The 25,668-nt window shown below is 39.4% G+C and overlaps 2 protein-coding genes across 2 annotated transcripts; both read left to right on the top strand.

The window, feature by feature from the left end:
* The first annotated feature begins 662 nt into the window (after nucleotides 1–662).
* On the top strand, nucleotides 663–10,508 carry BCL10 (BCL10 immune signaling adaptor). The gene is made up of 3 exons (XM_012747604.2): nucleotides 663–1,007; nucleotides 7,172–7,460; nucleotides 9,275–10,508. The coding sequence occupies exons 1-3, from the start codon at nucleotides 951–953 to the stop codon at nucleotides 9,628–9,630; spliced, it is 702 nt and encodes a 233-aa protein (XP_012603058.1). The 5' UTR covers nucleotides 663–950; the 3' UTR covers nucleotides 9,631–10,508.
* Nucleotides 10,509–17,899: 7,391 nt separating this feature from the next.
* On the top strand, nucleotides 17,900–25,435 carry C2H1orf52 (chromosome 2 C1orf52 homolog). The gene is made up of 3 exons (XM_012747606.3): nucleotides 17,900–18,234; nucleotides 18,866–19,064; nucleotides 24,135–25,435. The coding sequence occupies exons 1-3, from the start codon at nucleotides 17,959–17,961 to the stop codon at nucleotides 24,206–24,208; spliced, it is 549 nt and encodes a 182-aa protein (XP_012603060.1). The 5' UTR covers nucleotides 17,900–17,958; the 3' UTR covers nucleotides 24,209–25,435.
* Nucleotides 25,436–25,668: the final 233 nt, after the last annotated feature.

Raw genomic sequence — 25,668 nt, 5'->3', positions numbered from 1 at the left:
CTGTCTCAAAAAAAAAAAAAAAAAAAGAAATGTTTTAGTAATAAAAGACAATGATAAATAAATGTGTACTGTGTGCCAAGTACCTCTAAGAACTTTATAATCCCAGCAGCCCTCGGAGGTTAAGCATATCTCCATTACACTAATTAATGAGGAAAAAAAATAGTTTATGTTGAACAGTGACCAAACAATATACAAACGTTTAACTAGCTCTTAAAGCAGTGGGGATTATAGGTGGTTTTCTTTCCAAAACTGTCTTTAATGTTGTAGTTAGGCTGTTTGTGTGTGACCAAAACAGGAATTTAAAAACTTGACTGGGCAAACACAGCAACAGGAAATTGTAGAGCAAGGTCTGGTAAAAAGGGAGGAATCCCAAAGCACTGACAAGCCTAGACCGCACACCACCAAAGTGAGCAGTTGGTGAGGGCCGGCAGTATCGGCTGCCTAGCGGCGACGAGCCCCACCCACGGAAACGACTCCTTTTTGGGAGACGAACCCGAGGTCATTTGCCTACCACCTGCGGAGGCGTGGTTTGAGGTGACGCTCGTTGTGGGCGGAGCCTCCCGGAATGTTCCGGCCCAGGGACGGGACGGGATTGGCCCGCGGGCTGACATCGATTGGCTGCCGGAGGGATTGGGGCGGGCTCTGCCGACGGACCCTCCTCGCCGAGGGGCGGTGCCTGTGCCTGATCCTCTAGCACAGGAAAGGAGCGGAGTTCTGAGCTCCCCGGCGCGACGCGTCAAGTAGTAGCGCCGTCGGCCTCGGAGGCAGAGCCGGAAGCTCTACGGTTTGACCCCCCGAGACCCCCGGTTTTCGTAAGGGCTGTTTTCTTCCTCGCGACCCGCTACGCCTCCTATCCTCCCCCTTGCCCAGAGGCCGAAGCCTCCGGCCAGGGCTGGGCGGCGCAACCCAAGCTCCCAGACCCGGAAGAAGCGCCATCTCCCGCCTCCACCATGGAGCCCACCGCGCCGTCGCTCAGCGAGGAGGACCTAACTGAAGTGAAGAAGGATGTGAGTAGCGCGACCTTGCCCAGGTGCCGCTGAGGACCCCAGGCGGGCGGGGGCGGGCTGCAGCACCACGGGAGAGGAAAGCGGAAACCCGGAGTCCGAGTCTAAGGACGAGGAGGGTCCTGTAGGCGGGAGGAGCGGAAGGTCTGGGCACTGGAAGACCGCGGCACGCCCTACATCCAAGGGACTGTGGCAGAAGTGGTTGTCCAGTAACCTTTAATCTACGTTTTAAATCTCTGAACGCAGGGCTTGAGTTTTTGAGACCTTGTCCAGCAGAGCGTTTCTTCGCAGTCAGCTTACCCACCCTTCTCCCGTCCCATTGTGATTTCCCCTCAGTGCGCTCTTGGAGCTACTTTGTTAGGGATCGGCGGCTCAGATTCATCCTTGAGACAGACTGCCTTGGCTGCTGTCTCAGCCCAGAACAAAAGGATCCCAAGCGATGGAGCAAAAACGTGAAACTCTTTTGCAAAAGGGGCTGGGGGAAGCTCAGTAGCTGAAAGCACAACCCGGAATTCCCCTAGTAAGCAAACGCCCGCATATTTAAATGGGGCAGGGGGGGAAATGAATGCATGTAGCTGAGAATTAATGTACAGGTAAACGTTGAAATTATGCAGTAGCTAAATTAATGCTCTTCTGCTTGGATAGTGCAGAGCTGCACAAACCTTAATATTAATTTGTAAAGAATGACTTTGTTGAGGTATGACATTTCTTTTTCCGTTGCTTTTAGTTGTTTTGCCAGATGAGACCTATATGAGTACCACTAAAATACTTTATGTTAATTCAAATTAAAAACAGAAACTCAACATAAAGTGTATTCTTACTTAACACCACAGTACTTTTACAAAATCACCTTTGTGAACTGGACAGGACAGCAATTTTTAAAATAATTCATCTACTCCAAATCCCTTCCTTTTCCCACCCCTGTAAGGTTTATTACACTGTACTCGTAATTACAACTGGTATGACTCACCAGCAGAAGGAAGCTGGATATGACTGGGACTTAGTTTCCTCATTCAGTAGAGTTTTATGGAGCACTTCACTACATGGAATGTACTATGCTTGGGCCCGGAATGATACAAAAAAATGAAGATCTGGCCCTGCTTTGCATTCTAGTTGAGATAAGACAGGAACATTGATAGCTACTATAGAATAAATAAATGTTGTCTTATTTAAGATGAGAGCCAGTAAAACCGTGAACTTCAAGAGCCAGGCCTGTTATGTTCCAGATGCTGTGTCACACAATTTACAATGTTCCTCCTTAATCTTTACAGCAACCTCTAACGGAGAAAATTGCCATTCCCATTTTACAACTGATAAAACAGGATCTAAGACATTACAGGTGGAAGGAAATAAGACCTGAACACATATACAGGTGTGAAGAGTGGTTTGCAGGCTTTTACTTTTCTATTGGTTCATTGATATTATGCATCTTCAAGGTTTCAGTTTACATCTATATCAGAAATTCGTAAGCTTGAAGAAACCATGGATGGGTTTCAGAGGGTCTATGAAAAAATTGTGTGCATGCTTTTTTTCTTAGAGATTTTTCCATGGTATTTTCAAAATGTTTTATGATCTTAGAAGTTTTAAAATTATCCACATCTTTGGACCTCCTTCTCCCTGAGCTGTAGGCCCTTATTTATAAATGTCTACTAGAAAGCTACTTTTATATCCTATAGATTGCTTACCTTGTCAGTCCTTCCCCAAAGCTGCCTGGTGCTCCTGCTATATTATATTCTCTGGCTTGATGAATGGTGTACCACCAGCCATCCTCCTGGTAACTCCCACTTCTTCACTATCTCTTACCCCTTTCCCCAACTAGTTATTTATTTCATCTGTTTAGTTGGATTTAGTTCAATTTAATAAATATTGATTACATGTTACTGTGAGGTTGATACTGTAGATGGTTCTAAAGGTTCAAAAATTTAAAACTAAAACAATCCTAATTTGAAAATAGCTCAATTTTTTGGGGGGGAGGGAGGAGACAGACATAAATGATAATTTAAATCACAAAATAAATGCGGTGAATTTTGCATTTATCCAAAACACTATCTTACTTGGTGTTCTGGAAAGTGCAGGATATACAGTGTTGAATGAACAAAATGTACCTGGTTCCTGCCTGCTTCAAAAGTAGGTGACTAGAGTTGAAAACATATAAATGTAGAATTACAAATTATGGTAAGTTCTGTGAAGGAGACAAACAGTGCTAAGACAATAAACAGGGGCATCTGCTGGAGACAGGATGATCAGGGTAGGTTACATTTAAACTGATTCCTAAGGGATATGACAACTGGGAGAAGAGCGTTCTCGGCAGAGTAGAATTTGCTAAGAACCTAAAACAGGAAGACCTTGGTGACTTAGGGAAATTGGAAGCAGGCAGAGGGTAACCTAAAGTGAAGTTAGGAAGGTAGGCTAGATGGTTCACGAAAGGCTTTGTAGATGGTAGTAAAGTGTTTGGGGCTTTTTTTTTTTAACTCCCAAAGGTAGTAGGGACTTGTTGAAGAATTATGTTACATTTTTTTAAAGATCACTCTGCCTTTTCTGTGGGCTAAGGAGAATAAGAGTGAAAACAGGAAAACCAGTGAGGAGACTCTTGGAATTCATATAGATGAAAAATTATGATGATTTGGATCAGGCAGTGGAGATGGATGGAGCAGGAGAATTCCAGATGCATTTTTGAAATAGAAATGACAGATAGGACTTGGTGATGGATTGAATGTGGGAGTTGAGGAAGAGAATGGAATCAGATTAGAAAGTGGAAATTTCAAATCAGCAATGAGATCTGCCAAGTCTAAAGATCAGAAGAGAGATCTGCACTAGAAATGTAAGTGTAGGATTGAATGATTTCACATAGGAAGTTGACTGGTAGGAGAGAAAAGGGTTTTGAAACCTTTTAAAGAGAAGAGAGGTTTTTTTGTGTTGTTTTTTTGAGACAGGGGCTCACTGTGTCACCCAGGCTAGAGTGCAATGGCATCATCATATTTCACTGCAACCTCAAACTCCTGGGCTCAAGCGATCCTCCTGCCTCAGCCTCCCTAATAGCTGGGACTGCAGGTACATGCCACCGCACCCAGCTAATATTTCTATTTTTTTGTAGAAATAAGGTCTCATTCTTGCTTAGACTGGTCTCAAACTCCTGGCCTCATGCAATCGTCCAGCCTTGGCCTTTCAGAGTGCTGAGATTGTAGGCATGAGCCACCATGCCTGGCTAAAGAGAAGAGTTTTTAAAAGTGTGTGAGAAATTATAGCCACAGAGATCAGAAGAAAATAAGGAGAATGTGGTATTGATGTACAACAAGAAGAGTGTTTCAGGGTAGGAGTGGTCAGCTATGTTCATGCTGCTGAGAAGTCAAGTAGATGAAGACTGAAAATATTTGGTAATAAGGAGATCATTGGTGACTCTGAGAAGAGTAGTGGGGCAGAATAGAAATGTCTGGGAATGAATTGGGAGATGAGGTGAAGTCCTGGTAAATAAAAAGGTGAAATATATACACAGGATGCCACAGGGACAGAGGAGAGGGGTTCCTAACTCATTCTGGGGAGTATGTAGGTAAAGCCTTCCAAAGGAGATGATCACTGGCCTGAATCTTAAAGGATGAATAGGGAAATAGATAGGGTATGAGAAAAGAAAACAAGACAAAGGTAACAACAAAGAAATGTAGAGTCTCAGACAACATTTTTGGATAGAGCATAAAGTTCCAGGACAGAGGTAGTGATAGTTTAAGATAGAGAGGTAGGCAGGAGCCATATTATCAAGAACTTTGTCTGCCATAATCGAAGTTACTATTTTTTGAGCATTTACTGTGTATCAGAGACTGTGCCAAGCCTTCATATACACTATCTCATTTAGCCCTCTTAGTTGTCCTATAAGTTAAGCTTTTAATCATTGTTTTAATTAATAAGGAACCTGAAGCTTAGAGTAGTGAAGAAACTTGCACCAGATATCAAAGAATATATGGCAGATTCAAGATTTAAACGGAGATTGGTCTAATTCTAGAGCCATGCTTTTAACTTTTCTGCTATTCTGCCATAGTTGAGGAACTGTATCCTTTAAGTCAGGGGAAGAACACAGTGTTCTAAATTTTTGAAAACTTAATGACATATAACACTTCAGATTTCCATTTTCTCTTGAAAAATTGGGAGATCTAATAGATGCATAATGGACAAATTTGAGAAGGAGGAAAGAAATAGTTAAGTATAGCTAGGTTTGTGTTAGTAGTCCATGTGAAACATAATAAAGAGTGATCTGGCTGGGCTCACGCCTGTAATCCTAGCACTCTGGGAGGCTGAGGCGGGCGGGTTGCTCAAGGTCAGGAGTTCAAAACCAGCCTGAACGAGAGCGAGACCCCCGTCTCTACTGTAAATAGAAATTAATTGGCCAACTAATATATAGTTGGCCAACTAATATAAAAAATTAACCAGGCATGGTGGCGCATGCCTGTAGTCCCAGCTACTTGGGAGGCTGAGGCAGAAGGATTGCTTGAGCCCAGGAGTTTGAGGTTGCTGTGAGCTAGTCTGACGCCATGGCACTCAACTCTAGCCTGGGCAACAAAGCAAGACTCTGTCTCAAAAAAAAAAGAGTGATCTAGTGCATTGCTAAAAATAGACATGAAGTGAAGGAGCAAACTAGATATAATAAGTGGTAGGTTGGCAGATTTGGTGGTGGGTGATCACATGCGGCAAGTGAATGAAAGAGGAAGAGTCAAAGATGAGTTCTTGGTTTATAGATGGGTTGGATGGATGGTGGTACTCCCAAATGAGCTGACAGTATCAAAGGAAAAGGAGAGGGGAAGAAAACTTGGTTTTGGGCATGTTGAATTTGAAGTACTTTTGGATTGTCTAGAAAAGTCTGAATCACATAAATGTGGGAATCATCAGCATATAGGTGGTAAAAATGACAACCAATGAGGTTTTAAATCTCCTGGGTCCTGGAAATAGAGTTAGTTGCTCACTCTGTGCTTCCCTAGTACTTGACCTCTAATCTTTTTTCTGGGCCATATCACATTGTCTTACAATTAACGTGTGTAATATATATTCCCTAGCTAAACTGTAATCCCTTTGCAAATCATATTCATCTTTGCATACTCAGTGCTTAGCACTTAGCAGATTAGGAATTGAGATATGTAAAATGTGTGAATAAATAAATGAATGTGAGAGTTGAATAGATCTAGAACCACAGGAACCCTTTACCTAGCTTACTCTCTTGCCACCAAACACTAGGCTACATCCAAGATCTTCCATTGCCTTTAGCTTTGTCATCATTACCAACATGTATTGATCACTTACTGTGTACCAAGCGCTTTCTAAGCACTTTGCCTATATTAATTTATATATTCTTCATAACAGCCAGATAAGGAAACAGGCACAGGAGAGTTAAGTAACTTATCCTCTGGGATAAGTTAACTCCCTATCAAAATACAGTCACTGGCATCAAACCATTAATGTCATTTATTGAGACCACCATGGATTTTCTGCTAATAAACCCCTGAGGTGGTACTTCTCAGGTCTAGGCTTGTTTTTTATGGTCTCTTTTTTCTTCTTCAGTTTTTTCCAACATTCACTGTTCTTTATGTTTTTCTCCCTACGCAGCCTTCTATTTCCCTTCCACAAAGACGGATTCACTGAGTTAGAGTGTTCTCTCTCTAACTTACCCCAAAGACAGATAACATTTATGGGCCCTTTTAGTTCATGTGCCTTGTTTTGTTTTTTGTTTTTAACTGTTTTATTCTAGGGAGATAGAATAATAACAAACATGACAAAGTTATAAACTTTGAGGCTTCTAATTAAGTTATCCTCCCTGGTCCTGAATTGCTTGCTAAAGGGTACCTAAAATACATAGTAGTCTTTGTTCTCATCTTTCCCGAAGGTGGCCCTCAGCAGCCCTCCCTATTTCCAAGGAACCAGGCCCCCTAGATTTGGCTGGCCCCTCTTCACAAGAGGCTTGTCTTCCATTTTAGTTGTGAAGATTAGATCAGAGCAGTGAGGAATGTCTGGGCCTACTTGTGTCTACTTGGATCTTCATCTTAACTAGCATGTATTTTAGAGGGCCTAAGCTCCTGCCTTTAGAACATTGTCTCACACCAAACTTCTAACTAATAATCAGTCACCTATGTGATTTTCTTAGGTGTTACAAAATAACATTGAAGCATATTTTATTTTATGTCTTTTAGGCTTTAGAAAATTTGCGAGTATACTTGTGTGAGAAAATCATAGCTGAGAGACATTTTGATCATCTGCGTGCAAAAAAAATACTCAGTAGAGAAGACACTGAAGAAATTTCTTGCCGAACATCAAGTAGGAAAAGGGCTGGAAAATTGTTAGACTACTTACAAGAAAACCCCAAAGGACTAGACACCCTTGTTGAATCTATTCGGCGAGAAAAAACACAGAACTTCCTGATACAGAAGATTACAGATGAAGTGCTAAAACTTAGAAATATAAAACTAGAGCATCTGAAAGGTAAGATATCTTAGATATTTAAGGCTTAATTCATATGTAACAATGCTTTTTAAAAATGCAAAAGTGAAAACAAAACAAATCTTGTATTTATATTCATTTAACAGTACCATTTATAGAAAACTTAAACTATCGTGAAATCCCTGTATACACAAGAGTTTGTTTCTAAAGTCAGCAGAATATAATATGAATCTATTCAAAAGTAACCTCTGAAAATACTGTGCAGCACACATAAAGAACAGTATTTAAGCAAAGTATTTTAATCCAGCTCTGCTAGCTTTTCTCCCACTAGTTGATCACAAAATGAAGTAGTCGGCATATGTTTATAGGAATCATGTTACATAATGTTCATGACTGTAAACACTAGGATCACAGTCTGGCAAGGTGTGAGAGGCATGGGAACTGAGATCAATTAAGGGAATACAACATTTACCTCTCCCATTTCACCCTCCCTCCAAAGCACACGCTCACTGATTGGAATGTTGTATAGAATTGCCTACACAGTTTAAATCCCCACCCCTCCACTCCCCCAGTTTCCTTCTCTCTCTCCAGAGCACATAAGTTAAATGTGCATGTGATGTGGTTCTCCAGCTGTTCTAGGCATTGTGGAGTACAGAGTAATGTAGGGCTCCTTAAGGAACTCACAGTCTGTAAGTTCTTGTTGGGACACATTAGAAGTTTCCCCATTTGAGCCATATATGAGAAAATAGTTTCTATAGAATAGGACAGAAATACTGAATGTATTGTTAAGTTGAAAAACTAGTGGAAAAAATGACATGTAAATGTACTTTATAGACTTTAAGATTTTTCAACTGCAGAATTTCCTTGCCTATAGACAGAATATTTTCTAAGCTTAACAGAAAGATAAATTGTATTTGTGTTTATTCCTTCAATCCTGTGGATAATTGTTAGCTATTCCCTTTGGATATGATAAAATTCTTTGATAGTATCTTAGTTCATTTTCTATAACAAAGCCTGAGACTGGGCAATTTATAAAGAAAAGAAATTTATTTTCATAGTTCTGGAGGCTGGGAAGTCCAGGAGCATGGTGCTAGCATTTGGCAAGGGTCATCTCAAGGCAGAAGGGCAAGAGTGAGCAATACAGAGGAAAGGGGTAGATCTATACTCCTGAGATATCGGCATTAATCCATTCATGAGGGCAGAGCCCTAATGACCCAATCACATCCCAAAGGCCCTACTTCTTAAAACCTCCAGGATGGCAACCAAGTTTCCAACATGTGAATTTTTGGAGGGCACATTCAAACCATAGTAGATAAGAACAACCACTGTCATTTGAATAAACCATTAGGTTGAGAACCAGGGCATTATCTATTTAATTGTAGTTCTCACTTTACCACAAAATAGTCCTGGAATGTTGGGCATGACTTAACTCTTCTGTGCCTCTGTTTTTTCATCTCTAACAGAGAGTATCTAGATGATCTATAAAATCTTTCAGTTGAATCCTATGATTCAGAAATCAGTAATTGCCAGTAAACAACTCATAGAATTTTAGCATCTGCCTTGTTTAAATTTTGTTTTTAATTGGCTAATATTTTTTGTGCCAGAATGCTAAAGAGCATTTATTAGTTGTGAAAGGTATTTTTTATTTTAGAAGCTGCTTTATTTTTTCCAGATTCTTCAGTGGTTAAGTATATGAGTATAGTGTATTTTAAATGTGAATTATAGCGTGACATTTAACTTCCTTGAGATTATTTCCTTATCTAGAAAATGCAAATAATAGTATACTTCATGGTTGTTGAGAAGAGCAAGTAAGATTAAAGTGGATTTATGATAGAATTTATAAATTTCCATTATAGGACTGAAATGTAGCAGCTGTGAGCCTTTTCCAGATGGAGCCACGAACAACCTGTCTAGATCAAATTCAGATGAGAGTAATTTCTCTGAAAAACTAAGAGCATCCACTGTCATATATCATCCAGAAGGAGAATCCAGCACGGCCCCCTTTTTTTCTACTGATTCTTCTCTGAATTTGCCTGTTCTAGAAGTAGGCAGAACTGAAAATACTATCTTTTCTTCAACTACGCTTCCTAGACCTGGAGACCCTGGGGCTCCTCCCTTGCCACCAGAGCTGCAGCTAGAAGAAGAAGGAACTTGTGGAAACTCTAGTGAGATGTTTCTTCCCTTAAGATCACGTGCTCTTTCACCGCAATGACAGTTTATCGCCTTTTAATGTTTTTAATAATGACAAATGTTTTAAAGGCTATGAATCTTTTTATAAAATTGCTATAATGATTTATTTACATTTAATACATGTCTTTTAAAGTACAATGTAAGCATACTTTGTAAATAGAACTTTTAGAATAAAAGACAATACTTTTAATGTAGCTAAATGTAAATCATGTTGCTCATGTACCTTTCAGTATTTTCCATTTTTCTTCCTTTTTTAGGTGTTTCTGTGTTTTCAAATATTTTATATTTTAAGACTAATTTTAATAGGGAATATTTCTCTATTTGAGAATAGACTCTGTAGGCTGAGAATAATGTTTCTTCTCAGTGTAGTTGTGCTAGAAATTTTCAGAGTCTAATAGTCCTTTCCAACCATTCAGCAGCACATTTTCAGCATTAAGCTGCTCCTATTCATTAGTAAATCACTGATGGGAAAACTGCCAATATACAGGAAAAAATCTCTTTCCCACTCCATTGATCTTATAGGCACTTACAGAGTCTCTTTCTGATGCTGGAGTTTGAGCCAGCTAAGACCTCAATTTGCCAAAATTCATTTCTTATTAACTTTTCTAATCTAGTTTTTTAGAATTTTCACATTCTTTGCTTTATCATTTTCATTCTTAAAGAAAAATATCTTGGCATAAACTTCAATTATTACATGTAATTTGGTGGGGTTTAAAAAATATTTTCTCTGTACTTTTTTTTTTTAATGAGAACTACTATACAGTTAAAAATAACCAAAACAAATTGGTTTGGGGATATGCGACAGTTCTGTTTTTAGTACTATTTGGCATAAGTGAGCCATTAGCCAGATTTGTTTTTTTGTTGTATAATAAAATTTGACTAATTTTACACATTTATAAATCTTATGCTCTCATTGTTCTCATTTATATTAAAATTCTGTTTCCTGACATCTATGTACCAATACATATAGAAAACATTTCTTCAGATTGTGAAATCGAGTTGCATTTCTGTATGGACTGATGAATTTATCAATCATGAAGAAGACTGGCATTTTAAAAGAAGACTGGCTTTTAAAAAATTTTTAAAGATTGGATGATTTTTGTAGTATAAGCATTTTCTAAAGATTATGGAGAAATGTGTTTCACCTCCAGCATGTAGCATAAAAGAGTAGTGGCATTACATTTTTAAAAGTTGCTTTAAAAAGCAGAAGCAGACTTTTCATTTCATTAATTAAAATAAAATTCAATATGGGTTTTTGAATGCTATAAAGTTATTTTTTTATTAAATACTGAAAATCAGTCATTGCCTAAAACATATAAATTAGGATGAAAACTAGCCATTGCCTAAAATGTAAATTAGGATGATAGATTGACATGATAGGATGTAGTTTGTTACTAAGCTGATTTAATGGAGCAATGAAAAAGTTACTTTTCAGAGATACCCTATTAGCACAATACAAAAACAACTTTCAGCTTACTCTTTTTTTTTTTTTTTTTTTTTTTTTTTTTTGAGACAGAGTCTCGCTTTGTTGCCCAGGCTAGAGTGAGTGCCGTGGCGTCAGAGCTCACAGCAACCTCAAACTCCTGGGCTCGAGTGATCCTTCTGCCTCAGCCTCCCAGGTAGCTGGGACTACAGGCATGCGCCACCATGCCCGGCTAATTTTTTATATATATATCAGTTGGCCAATTAATTTCTTTCTATTTATAGTAGAGACGGGGTCTCACTCTTGCTCAGGCTGGTTTTGAACTCCTGACCTTGAGCAATCCGCCCGCCTCGGCCTCCCAAGAGCTAGGATTACAGGCGTGAGCCACAGCGCCCGGCCTACTTTTTTTTTTTTTTTTTAATAGATTATTTTTTGGAGCAATTGTAGGTTTACAGAAAAATTAAGCAGAAAATAAAGACTATTTCCAAATATCCCCTTCTCATCCAGTTTCCCATATTAACATCTTGCATTAGTGTGTTATATCTGTTATAATTGATGAATCTTGATACATTATTTTTTTTTTTTTTTTTTTGAGACAGAGTCTCACTTTGTTGCCCAGGCTAGAGTGAGTGCCGTGGCGTCAGCCTAGCTCACAGCAACCTCAAACTCCTGGGCTCAAGTGATCCTTCTGCCTCAGCCTCCCGAGTAGCTGGGACTACAGGCATGCACCACTATGCCCGGCTAATTTTTTTTTATATATATATCAGTTGGCCAATTAATTTCTTTCTGTTTATAGTAGAGATGGGGTCTCGCTCTTGCTCAGGCTGGTTTTGAACTCCTGACCTTGAGCAATCCGCCCGCCTCGGCCTCCCAAGAGCTAGGATTACAGGCGTGAGCCACAGCGCCCGGCCTTGATACATTATTATTAACCAAAGTCCATAGTTTACATTAGGGTTCCCTCTTTGTATTGCATATTCTATGGGTTTTGACATTTGCATAATGTCATATATCCATCATTACAATATCTTACAAAATAATTTCACTGCCTTAAAAATTTCCTGTCCTCAGCCGGGCGTGGTAGCTCATGCCTGTAATCCCAGCACTCTGGGAGGTTGAGGTGGGTGGATCATTTGAGCTCAGGAGTTCGAGACCAGCCAAAGCAAGAGCAAGACCCCATCTCTACTAAAAAAATAGAAATTAGCTTGACAACTAAAAACATATATATAGAAAAAATTAACCGGGCATGGTGGTGCATACCTGTATATGATACGAGAAGTCAGGTCTTACAACTACCATCTTTTTACCTAAGCAATGTGAAAAAGCAGGAAGTTTCAGGCTCCAGCCTCATCTTGTATCTCTGGATAAATATGTACACTGTTGACTTTGAAGGAGAAGCAAGCTAATCTGCAGTTGTTAAATGTAATCTTATGAGGGCTTTCTGGAAGGAGAGCTGGATTTAAGCACAGATATACACCAATGACTGGAGTGCTACTCCTAAAATCTTCACCCTGAATTTGCCATGCTATTTTATTTAATTATCAGAAATAGTCTTAATTGCAGTGGTTCCCAAACTTTGCTGCCCATTTTAGAATCAATGGGGAGCTTTAAAGATCCAACCACCAGACTGCACCTCATACCAATTAAATTATAATGTTTGCATGTGGAAGCCAGGCATCAGATTTCCAGGCGATTCCATTGTGCAACAAAGTTTGGGAACCACAGCCTTATTGGATGCCAAATATTGTGTTTGATGTTTCCACATGTGTGATCTTGTTTTCAATTCTAGCAACAACCCTGCAAGGTAGGTTTTAATGTCACTTTTTTTTTTTTATAACAAGAAACAAACTCAAGATTAAAGTCAATGGTTTAAAGTCACACAGCTCTTTAGGATTAAAATCCAGGGCTGTTTGACTATTAAGATCAATGTTCTTTCTGCAAATCCAGTCACCCTTATAAGCATTTCTTAAAAGCAGAAAGGTAAGAGTGGAATTGTGCATTTTTTCACTCATTAATTCAAGAATACTGAGTACCTATTATTCTAGGTGCTGTTGATTCAGTGATAAAATAGACAAAGCCTGTGTTCTCATAGAACTCATATTCTCTCATAGGGAGAGAGAGTTAGAAAATAAGGAAAACCAAGATAATTCTGGTTACCGTGGAAACAAAAGGCATGAGTTCAAAAGTAATTTAGGAAGATAATTGATAGTATTATCATGGAGAGCCTCTTAGGGCAGGTGAGGCTTTGAGCTGAGACTTAAATCATAAGGAAGGAGCCAGCTATGGGACATTTTAGGGAGAAGAGTTCCAGATAGAAGTAATGTTGACACTCTAGCCTGGGCAATAGAGCAAGACTCTGTCTCAAAAAAAAAGTAATGTTGAGGTTAAAACCCTAAGGTAAGAATGAGTTAGTGAGGACAGCATGTGCCTGTGTGGCTAGAATGTAAGGTAGGGGAGTGGTGACTGTGGGGAGCCCAGGAGCCTGGGTTGAGATGAGATTTCATAGATAGGGATGTTTGTAGGGGTGGCCCAGCATCACAGCCTCATGTAGGACAGAATAAGGAGGGCAGTCTAATGCAGTGTGTCAGATCCTAAGTGGAATAAGCAGTTCATCCACCTGGGGAAAGGGCCAGTAGCAATGATAGAAGATTGGCTGTATATTTGGGTACTGATCAAATAAGTAAACACATTTAGGATAAAGGAAGCCAGATTTCTCATTGTTGCAGAATGGAGTTATAAATATGGAAAGAGAGAAAACTAAAAGAAACTAATATTGGATTAAAATCATAAATATCAGTGTGAACTCAAGATTTTCAATATATATAGATAGGTATAGAAATAAATACATTCCCTAGCTTTGTCCATTGTGAGAAGCTGGAAACATTATCACCTCATTAGCAATGAGCACAACTAGTGTCCAGATCTTGGCTTCTAAATACCATTCTCCATTAAAAGAAAATGGCTGGCCGGGCGTGGTGGCTCACACCTGTAATCCTAGCACTCTGGAAGGCAGAGGCGGGTGGATCGCTGGAGGTCAGGAGTTCAAAACCAGCCTGAGCGAGACCCTGTCTCTACCAAAAATAGAAAGAAATTAATCAACCAACTAAAAATATATATACAAAAAATTAGCCGGGCATGGTGGCACATTCCTGTAGTCCCAGCTACTCGGGAGGCTGAGGCAGTAGGATCGCTTGAGCCCAGAAGATTGAGGTTGCTCTGAGCTAGGCTGACACCACAGCACTCACTCTAGCCTGGGCAACAAAGTGAGACTCAGTCTCAAAAAAAAAAAAAAAGAAAGAAAGAAAAAGAAAATGGCTAATGGCTAATTCCAGGGCAAAGTATAAGATGAGCCTGGGATGTGGAATCAACCCAAGTGGCCATCAATTCATGAGTGTATTAATAAAATGTGGTATACGTACACCATGGAATACTACTCAGCCATAAAAGGAGATGAATTAATACCTTTTGCAATAATCTGGATAGAACTGGAGACCATTCTCCTAAGCAAAGTGTCTCGAGAATGGAAAAACAAGCACCACATGTACTGTCTATTAAGTTGGAACTGATTAGCACACATGTGCACAAAGAGAAATAAAACTTAGTGGAAATCAACCAGGGGGGAGGAGGAGAGGGGCAAAAGCCTACCTAATGAGTACTGTGAACACTATTTGGGAGACAGACACACCTTTAGCTGGGACTCAAGCAGTACAAAAGTGATCCATATAACCTAAAACATTTGTACCCCCTTGATATTTTGGGGGGGAAAAAAGATGAGTCTGTAACATTCCAGAAAGCAGGCTGGTGCTCAAAGAATCATGGGGACGTGTCCAAAGGACACAGAGCCTGTTTGAAGGGGCTCCCATTAGCCAAAGCTGGAACAATTTCAACATTAAAATAAATAATAATAATGGATTATAACTCATTTGATAAAATAAGAAACCATGAACCAATGCTAATATAAATAAATGAACAAACAATTTGATAGAGAATGGGATATTGACCATCTCTAAGTAACTCCCTACAAAACACTTATTATTTAGAAAGGTGGGGGGAAAGTAACTATAGTGGAGAAGCCTGGCAGACACCACCTTAATCAAGAAATCAAAGGTAAAACCATCAGTGCCAAAACAAATTGAAATCATGTGCCTCCTGAAAGAATGCAATGAGAAGATGACAACTCCACTTCCATATTATTCCTGCCAAAGATCTATAACCTGAATCTAATCACTAGGAAAATTCAGACAGGAGGTATTGTTGGCAGCCATCTTTGTAGACAATCTCCCACAAACATGCTAAGTTTGAGGGGGTTGTAAGACATTGAAGTAGGAAATTGGATACAGGAGTTTGGTGTTCAGGAAGACTTCTAGACTGGTTATATCCATGTGGGAGTTATTAACATAAAGTAGTATTTAAAACCATGGGATTGGTGAGTTCACCTTGAAATGGAGGGTGGATTTAAAAAAAAGGAGAAGACCCAGGACTGAGCCTGGGGTGCTTCTACAGCTACAGGTGATACAGAGAAGGCAACAGACAAAACTGGATAGGGCCCTGTGAAATAGGAAGAGAACTAAAATGTATGATCTAGTGAAAGGTAAGAGAAAAATGTGTTTCAAGGAGATCTATCTTGTTGAAAGGTTAAGTAAGAAGTGGTCCTTGGACGGAATCACACAGAAGCTATTGGCTTTCATTACAAAGATTCATGCTGCTCAAACTGGGTACTTTAACTTCAGAGGCACTCAACAATAGGCCAGTTTTAAAAGCCACAAGATAAATGTGGTTATCTTCCTAGAGTATCAATTTTACTCAATAATAAGTAATTTTAAATATTTTTGTCTGATACAATAAAAGAGATATATTAGGGACAACTATATAATATTTGCATACACTTTCAAGATATTATATTGTATTACAAAAAAAAAAATTATGCCCATAGGGCTTTGGCCACAATGTATCAGCTCAGTCTCTGGAAGGGCTGGAGACTGGGATCAGCCATCTGGGCAGGTAACCATGTCTATATGACCAAGCCCCAGTAAAAACTCTGGACACCAAAGCTCAACCATTCTCTGGCTGGCAATACTCCATGTGAATTGTCATATGTCTGCCAGGAGAAGTTAGTACTATCCATACCTCCACTGGGAGAGGGCAACCAGAAGCTCTGAATGCGGAACACTCCTGGACTCTGCCCCATGTGCTTATTCCCTTGGCTCGTTTTTTTCAGTATCCTTTTGCTGTAATAAACTGTTACCACAAAAATAACAGCTCTCAGTGAGTTCTGTGAGTCCTTCTAGCAAGTCATCAAACGTGAGGGTGGTTCAAGAGATCCCTCAACTTGCAATTGGTGTCAGGAGTGAGGATGGTTTTGGGGACTCCCAAACTTTGCACGTTGGGATTGTCATTTTCCTCCGTAATACTTGTATGGAAAAACTTGAGAAACACTTATGGAGACCCAAACCGTCATAAGTTATTATCCAACAATATTTATTGATCATCTACTCTGTGACACTGTGCTGGGTAGTAGGAATATAAAAATGAAAAAAACACGGTCCAGCTTCTCCCCTCAAGGAGCTCACAGACATTGTCCTCTATGATTTGAGAAAAAGGAGTGAACAAGGTAGACATCTCTGCCCCTGGAGCCTACCTCCAGGGAGGGATGGCAAGATATGAGTATCACCTAAGAAGTAAGCATCCTTAAGCAGGGTCTGAACATTTACACTAATATCAACTTCATTTGGGCATCATTCATTCTCTTAGTTCTCCAGAAGGTATCAAAGATTTCTAGTTTCCCTTGTGATGAGGCACATGGTTATGTCACTGTTCCACTAAGTTCGAGGCCCCACCCCGATGTCCATATGAAAAATGAGGAGCCAGGTGGAGGTCCAGTCTAGAGCTTGGAGGGAAAAGTTGCCATTGGAGACACACTTTGGGGAGTCACAGCACAAATGCCGTGGAAAGGGATGGGCTGACTTGAAACTTTGCAACGCTCTCCAAAACTGTAAGTATTGCTGAAAGATAGTATAATATGTTGGGAAACACCAACATTTAAAGGCCGTATGGAGCAAAGCAGGAATGGAAAGAGGCTGACAGTGAGAAGCCTCAGTTTGGAGGAGCCCCTGAGTGGCGGGATGCCACCCAACAGGAATTTTACCAAAGAGAGGCTGTTCACAGTGCACTAGAATGAAATCAAGCACGAAAGGATTTGTTTTTTAATTTGGGAAGCCCGCCCACCCCGAGATCTTTTATGACAGCCAAGGGAAAGCACAGTGAGAGTAATTTGTATTTGGAAGAGGAGATGCAGTGGATCAGGAAGAAAACCTAGTATCTCTGAGCAGGGGCTAAAGTGGAGTGACAGTGAAAAGATAAAAAGTCTTAGCTCTTTCTGTGCCTTTAATAAATACTATTGAGGCCGGGCACGGTGGCTCACGCCTGTAATCCTAGCACTCTGGGAGGCCAAGACGGGAAGATGGCTCAAGGTCAGGAATTCAAGACCAGACTGAGCAAGAGTGAGACCCTGTCTCTACTAAAAATAGGAAGAAATTATCTGGACAACTAAAAATATTTATAGAAAAACTTAGTTGGGCACAGTGGCACATGCCTGTAGTTCCCAGCTACTTGGGAGGCTGAGGCAGAAGGATCGCTTGAGCCCAGGAGTCTGAGGTTGCTGTGAGCTAGGCTGACGCCAAGGCACTCACTCCAGCCCAGGCAACACAGTGAGACTCTGTCTCAAAAGAAAAAAGAATTCCCTGCCTAGGAATGTCCCAGGCCCCTCCTCCATCCTCAGTCCCTCAGCCAGGTCGCAGGAGCGTGGCGCAGCCGCAAGGGGGCGCCGACCGCGAGACCGCTGGCAAGGTTTGGGGCGGGGCCAACCACGGGGTGGGCCCGGGAACGGCTTCCGACTTCCGGCGGAGTCCTAGGTCGTCGTGCGCAGCCGTCATGGCAGCCGAGGAGAAGGACCCTCTGAGCTATTTCGCGGCGTATGGGAGCAGCAGCTCAGGCTCCTCAGGTGAGGAGGATAACATCGAGCCCGAAGAGACAAGTCGCAGAACCCCAGATCCGGCGAAGTCGGCGGGCAGCTGCGGGAACAAGGCAGAGAAGCGGCTGCCGGGACCCGACGAGCTGTTCAGCAGCGTGACTCGCCCAGCCTTTCTCTATAATCCGCTCAACAAGCAGATAGACTGGGAGAGGCACGTCGTCAAGGCGCCTGAGGAGGTGAGGTCCCTGACCCCGTTTCGCGGTCTTGGCCCCGGCCTCCGCCCCCTTCCTTCTGAGCCCCCTCCTGGGGGCCGGCTGTCCCTTCCCCTACACGCAGTCATCCCCCGCGGGATGCCGCGCCACCCCTCCCACCTCCAGCCCTGGGGAGCCCGGGCCCCCTCCCCCAGCCTGGTGGGTGTCGGACCAGACCCGCAGCCCCGCCCCCTTGTGAGGTGACCCAAACCTCAGCGCTCGGTGCCCCGACCCCACGCGGCGAGGACTAACGGTGGTGACTCCCCCGCCCCCCCGCTGCAGCTTCTCCCCGAGACCCCTTCCCTTTGACGCCGAAGTGCCTGCGGTGCTGCCTCCAAGACAGTGTCTGCTGCAGCCTCCTGAAGGGGTCAGCCTTGGCGTAGTATCTCTGAGACTGGATTCTTCTTTGGTAACTAAAAGCTATTAGCTTTATTCATATAGGGAACCCTTTGGCTTTTCACTTAACCGTATTATGATTTTGATGGAAAAATGTGTCTTTAAACCTTAAAAAAAAGTCAGCCTGAACGATAAGCGAACGGCAGGGAGATGCATGTTATCCCACCGATAATAGGAACCTTGGTTTGTCACAGTGCTCCTTAATGTGCTTGCTTAACAGCCTCCAAAGGAATTCAAAATATGGAAGTCAAACTATGTGCCACCTCCTGAGACCTACACTACTGAAAAGAAACCTCCGCCTCCAGAGCTGGATATGGCTATAAAATGGTCTAACATATATGAGGACAATGGTGATGATGCCCCACAGAATGCTAAGAAAGCTAGGCTTCTACCGGAAGGGGAAGAGACATTGGAGTCAGGTAAGGAGGTAAAAATCCAGTAGTAATTAATATTTTTTCGTCTCCGTGATGGGCTTAAGAAGAATGAGATATTTAATGAACAAAATTTAAATCTAGTGGATTGGCAAACGTATGATGGTTGCTGGTACTTTTTGCTCTGATTTTGAGAAAGATCATATGTACTGGTTTTAAAGTGAAGCCTCTGATCTCTCAGCCGGTAGTATTTGCTGTGTTTTAGTGAAAAATCATAAATTATTCAGACTTTAAAGTGAAATCTCTGATATCTCAACCAGTAGTCTCTGTGATTTATGGTGCTTTACTGTTAGAACAACATGAATTCATGGATTCTTGTGACTGCAGCTGCGAAATGCTGAAGGCTTCATCTTATATTACAGCAGGTGTGCTTTAAAATTAGTGTGACAAAATGAATAATTTCATTTCATGCTTGGACTTAGTAAGACCAAGTAAGGAATGAACAGTAACATGTTATGTTGCCCAAGCTGGTCTTGAATTCCTGACCTCAAGCAATCTTCCCACCTCAGTCTCCCAAAGTGCTGGGATTACAGGTGTAAGCCACCATGCCCAGCCAGTATTCATTTCTAAAAGTCATTTCTATTATATAATTTGCCTTCTTAAAACCCTTCACCAACAGGATGGAGTCAGGGCCTTCAGTGATAGGCTCTGCCTCCCTTTCCACCCTCATTTTGAATGGCCCCCTTTCTAGCACTTTAAGATCTTGAAATCCAGAACTGAATAGACTATACGATTTTATGGTTTCCTGTTGCACCTTAGTCTGAAGTGTTCTTTCTTCCCTCGTTGGCTGGTAAACTCACTCATCCTTCACAATCCAACTCAAAGAAGAAAAAAATATTTCAGGTATCACCTCTAATTATTTCCTCGTTTGTACCTTGTATGTGCTAATGCTGTTGATTGCACTTACTACCTGTGTGTGATTTTCTTTTTTATAAGTCTGTCTCCATTATGAAAATGAGTTCCTGAAACATCAGGATTCAGGTCTTTATGTTTATATCATAGTTACTAGCACATTGTAAATATTCAGTGGATAATTGTTGAATTGAACTAAATGTTTTGGACTATCATTTTTAAGAAAGAATGTGCCATTTTTATTAAACAGATTTCTGATCTTCCCACAGTTCAATTTCTTTGCCCCCTTTACAGCCATGCAGAGAATTATGTTTTGTTTTAAGGGAAAGGAGAATTGGCAGTTCTTACTCTAGTTTTAGTTCTACCTAGCTTTTTCATTTCTTTTGCTTATTTCCCAATATGTATTAGAAATCACTTGTGAAGGCTCATCTTCAGTAATTGGCAAGTCTTTGGAAACCTTAAATGAGCATTTATAATACCTCATTGTATAGTATTTTCTATAACTAATAAAAATACTTTTGCATAAATAACTTTTAGTCCTTACAACACCTGTGAAACCAGAAAGGGAAATGTGGAAATAAGAGGTGACTTGTCTAAGGTCACAAAACTAGAAAATGCCAAGTTCTAGAATAGGTACTTTCACAGAAATGTTCTAATTTATTACTCTTAGCTACCTGATACACAGTGGTACATGATCCATTATTACTATTTTACAGACAAGAAAATGATCTCAGGTTAAAGAATTTGCCCAAATTCACACAACTAAAGAAGAGGCAGAATAAGGATTAAAATTCAGGCCTTTAAATGGAAATTATGCCTTATTAAACTGGTCTTAAATTATGCCTTATTAAGCTTGGTCTCTTGATGTTTTCCAACTTAGAGTATTTGAGAAATAGCTATCCTATAGGGAGGATGGTAGTAAGGACACTAGAGTTGATATACAAACTAGGTTTCTATAGGCTAGTGCTGTCTGTATATGGAAAAGGCCAATATATACTGGGGCAAGCAAGTAAGAAAGAATTATCTTTTTTCCATCTAGCCTTTTAAGTTAGAAGGAATTCCAAATATGGGGCAAGTAACCCTCCTTTTCCCATAGAAAATTTCTGTCCTTTTCATCAAATGATGCTGCTCCATCAGGAAGCAAATGTAGATATCAAAAGACAAAAAGACCCACTTTTTAGAAATTTGCCGTTTCAGAGTCCCATACCATGGTCATAAAGTCATTGTAAAATTGATTTTCCTGACATTTTTTAGCCTCTATTTTTTTTCATAAAGTATCAGGTACCGTAAACTCTACACTCTTAAATTGTCTAAATTTCAGATTTTCAAGTTACCTTGTTTTTATTTTGCCTTCCCATTTTCTGCCCTTTGGTCTTTTTTTGCTAGGATCTTCTTCCAGTTACTTTAGAAGAGAAGCTGAGAAAAACTCAGAACTCATCATTGGGTCTTGCTACTTGTCAGCACTCCTTGTTTTTTTGTTTTGTTTTTTTTGGGACACAATCTCTGCTCTGTTGCCTGTGCTAGAGTGCCATGGCTGTCAGTTTAGCTTACAGCAACCTCAAACTCCTGGGCTCAGGTAATCCTGCCCCAGTCTCCCAAGTAGCTAGGACTACAGGCATGAACCACCATGCCTGACTAAGTTTTTCTATATATTTTTAGTTGTCCAGCTAATTTCTTTCTATTTTTAGTAGAGACAGGGTCTCACTCTCACTTAGGCTGGTCTCAAACTTCTGAGCTCAAATGATCTGCCCGCCTCGGCCTCCCAGAGTGTTTAGGATTACAGGCATGAGCCACTATGCCCGGTCAGCACTCCTTGTTTAGTGGTTATAAAATGTAGATAAGTAAGGCTTAGATATTATTAATAGCTGTAGCTTTATCAACATGTAATTAATTATAAAAACCTGGTTGATATAGCTAATGCTTTTTATTTTGCTTTTTTTTTTAAGAATTTAGAAAGTTAGTTTATATTGATAAGTTAACCTTATTTATCTTGGGTGATAGAGTTCCATAACAGAAAAATTGTTTCTTCACCAATACATCTGTACATATGACACAGAGTGAAAAAGCTCAGTAAAGCTGATGAATGAACATTTTCAGATTTTTTTTCCTGCATTAGTTGTAGAACAATGCCTTGTCCTGACACTAGATGGCATTAGCACTTCTGCTCAAATCACTGATGGCGGTTATTTTTTCAACCTCAGTTGTTTGTGGTTTTGTTGTTGTTCAGTAAATTTACTTGTCAAAGTGGCAGATTAAAAGCAGAAGTGTTTCGAATCATCTTTTTTTAATGTATTTTAATGAACAGTAAATTTTGTAGTAGATTTAGTACTTTTAATTTTTATATTATTACTACTGAAAATAATCCCAAAAAACAAGTTTGATGATAATTAACTCCAATTAAAATGCAAAGGCCTTAGCTTTTTTGAGTAGTCTACCATCATTAGTTGGTTTGTAGATCCAGTAGTTTTGTGTGTTTACATGATAAACTATAGATTAAAACTTTGGCTTGTAAATTCCTGGGATGAGTCATGGATCCAAATTGTATTTTATTACACTACCAACATAAATCCATAGTGCTCTGTGAAACATGGATAACATCACCATGGTGTGTTTAAAGATGAATGAAGATGAATCATCTGCTAATACTAATTTTCCACATCAACAAATATGATATTCTGAGAAGGGAATTGAAAGCTTAAGATTTTAAATATATTTCCTTCAAAGAATTTATGATTTGATATCAGCAGTTCCCCAAACTTTTTAATGTGAAGGCCCCTTTCAAGGTCAAAATATCTTACAGATCACCACATGGTACCTGTTGAACTTCTAGTATCTGTTGATCAAGAAAATAAAGTCCAAAGCTACAATTCAAGGTAGGCATGGTGGCTCATGCCTATAATCCTAGCACTCTGGGAGGTTGAGGCGGATGGATTGTTTGAGCCCAGGAGTTCAAGACCAGCCTGAGCAAGAGCAAGACCCCATCTCTACTAAAAATAGAAAGAAATTAGTTGGACAACTGAAAATATAGAAAAAATTAGCCAGGCATGGTGTGGCGCATGCCTGTAGTCCCAGCTACTTGGGAGGCTGAGGCAGGAGGATCACCTGAGCCCAGGAGTTTGAAGGTGCTGCAAGCTAGGCTGACGCCACAACACTCTAGTCTGGGCAACAGAGTGAGACTCTGTCTCAAAAAAAAAAAAAAAAAAAAGCTTCAATTCAGTAATGTGCTCAAATTGTACTTTATAAATCATAACATCTTTTATATGTTATTTACTCTATATGGAGTTCTTAAAATACCACACATTTGTTTAGGGAACTGGGAATGAGCAACTAGCCTGTGCTACTCTGTTTTATTGAATCATATAGTTGGATTTTTTAAAATAGAATAAAAGGGTCTACTTTTCCAGGTTTGACAGCATTTTTATGAGTTGGAAATTTTCTGTGGCTACAAACACTCATAACATATTTGGAAAGGTAAAGGACATTTTTTTAATGTCTCCCCTATCCAAATTCTCCATAAGATGAAGCAGGGAAGATAGGTGTTTTTCAGTTGCCATTAGAATTTCTGACTCTTCCTGGGAATGGGGAGAAAATTAGAACTAACTTCTTAGGACAAAATTAAAAATACAGGTTTAGTGAAACCTTCTTGTGAGTGCTTTTTAACCTCAAAATACAAGGATTTGGGAAGAGTGAGAACAAGATGGGGAGAAGGAAGTTGTTTTTGGAGGAGAAAAAACAGGTTGAAAGGAAAAGGACAGCTGAAGAAGAGTCACACACATACTGTCATGTTTAGATTGATATTTTTGTGGGGAAAAAAATACTCCATTCTTACAAAGTGTAGATTGTATTTGCATATACACAATGTGTATACTGTAGAATATTCGGGAGCAACTTTTTCAGAACAAATTTGATTTTTGTGGAAATAGAATCATTTATTTTAAGCTACCTTAATATAGCACTAAAGGTCACTTTGTGAATTTTTTATTGCTGCAATTGAAAAAATTGCTTACTTTCAGTTTAAAGTCTGAGTTTAAAGTCAATTTAAAGTCAGAGTTCTAAAAGTTAATTTTTGGTTTTTATTAGGAAACTTTGGAAGAAACATTAGTTGATGAGGATGATGATTTGGGTATAAAGCCAATGAAATTTTAATGTTTAACATGTTCGTTTTTTTAAAATTACTAATTGAAACTCTTCCTTTCCTATTTAAAGATGATGAAAAAGATGAGCATACTTCTAAAAAGCGCAAAGTAGAACCAGGAGAACCAGCAAAGAAGAAAAAGTAGAAAACAACAAATGACCAGAATTTCTGGACTGCTAAACCTATTGAAATATTTCTTTGGGCGAATTAAGTTAATATTCTGGATTATTATGACACAACATTTCCATGAAAATACATATGTTAATGAAATCTAATAACTATTGCCTCAAGAACTTTCCACTGTAGAATTCATTTTTTATTTATAACTTGTATGTATTTAAAACTCAAATGGTGACTTGTGATTGTGAAATTGACAACACTTGGAAACATTCTTGCTATCACAGACTTGGTAACATGCTTTGAGAATTTTGTCACATGTTGACATGCCAATGTTTTATGAACCTTTTATAAAGGAATATATTTTTAACATAAAGATATTGTAATGTACTGTGAACTTGTAGGGTGCTTTTCAACAGTGTTTGTACAGTGTAAATAGATCATGGAAATAAAATTAGTTATTCAATATTACAATTACTGTATAATATTAACATCTGAATATTTGGGACAAGTACCCTCTTTGCCACATGATGTTTTAAGTTGTAAGAATAAGTATTACCATTTAAGGGGTGCCTCCTATGTTCCAGGTGCTTTGTGCATATGTTATCTCTGATCCTCAAATAACCTAGTAAGGTAGGTATTAGTATCCTCATTTTATAATAAAGAATACCTGAGTAACTTGTCCAGTGTTACACAGCTAGTGAGTGATTAATTTGAAATTTAACTCAGGACACTTGAGCTCCAAAATCATCACATTATACCACCCATCTGTCAATTAAAAATTAATCATCTTTCAAGAGCTACATCAATTGCCATCTCTTCCAGGTACTCTTCTATTGTATAATAGTGAAGACCTTTTTCTTCTGATTGTATGACTGTACGTATCATATGATGCCTTATATTATGATTATTCATTGATTTCCCTACTAAATATCATAGTAAGTTTACTGAATATAAGGATCTACAAAGGGTTGCTAGATTTAGCAAATTAAAAAATGGGATGCCAGTTAAATTTGAATTTCTGATAAATAACGTTTAGTATATGTAATATTCAGGACATATTAATCTGGCAACCCTACTTCTAGATATCTTCTCTACCGAGGTCCTATTTTAATGCTTTATATATAGTAATACTCAGCAAAATGAATAAGAGCTTGTTGGAAATATGTAATCTTCAATTTAAGTTCTATAGTCCAAAATTTGTAGCATTTTGAATAAAAAGGAGAGGTTACACACTCCTGCAATCTTTCCATGATTCTTATGCCTTTAAGAGATGAGTTAATTATAGGATACTGCACATTCAGTGTATAAGGAAGACATTCTTTAAAAAAAAATCTCCAGTCTTTTTCCCCCATTGTGGAAGACAAAATATGAAAAATTATATAAAATTTGTTTACTTAAGAACATGGGTTGAGTAGATTAAAACTTGTAAAATTATTAAAAGTGATTGTGCCAGCCATGGTGTTTTGTAGAATGATGTAGGCATAA

This window comes from Microcebus murinus, chromosome 2, assembly GCF_040939455.1.
Source record: "Microcebus murinus isolate Inina chromosome 2, M.murinus_Inina_mat1.0, whole genome shotgun sequence".
NCBI lineage: Eukaryota > Metazoa > Chordata > Mammalia > Primates > Cheirogaleidae > Microcebus > Microcebus murinus.
This window is presented reverse-complemented; position numbering and strand designations above follow the sequence as displayed.

What these genes read in the sequence shown, in the direction of transcription:
- BCL10 (XM_012747604.2), top strand. Translation starts at nt 951, where the DNA reads ATGGAGCCCACCGCGCCGTCGCTCAGCGAGGAGGACCTAACTGAAGTG. An exon ending in TAACTGAAGTGAAGAAGGAT is followed by an intron (nt 1,008 to 7,171) that starts GTGAGTAGCGCG and finishes TATGTCTTTTAG; the next exon opens with GCTTTAGAAAATTTGCGAGT. An exon ending in AAAACTAGAGCATCTGAAAG is followed by an intron (nt 7,461 to 9,274) that starts GTAAGATATCTT and finishes TTTCCATTATAG; the next exon opens with GACTGAAATGTAGCAGCTGT.
- C2H1orf52 (XM_012747606.3), top strand. Translation starts at nt 17,959, where the DNA reads ATGGCAGCCGAGGAGAAGGACCCTCTGAGCTATTTCGCGGCGTATGGG. An exon ending in TCGTCAAGGCGCCTGAGGAG is followed by an intron (nt 18,235 to 18,865) that starts GTGAGGTCCCTG and finishes CTTGCTTAACAG; the next exon opens with CCTCCAAAGGAATTCAAAAT. An exon ending in GGAAGAGACATTGGAGTCAG is followed by an intron (nt 19,065 to 24,134) that starts GTAAGGAGGTAA and finishes TCCTATTTAAAG; the next exon opens with ATGATGAAAAAGATGAGCAT.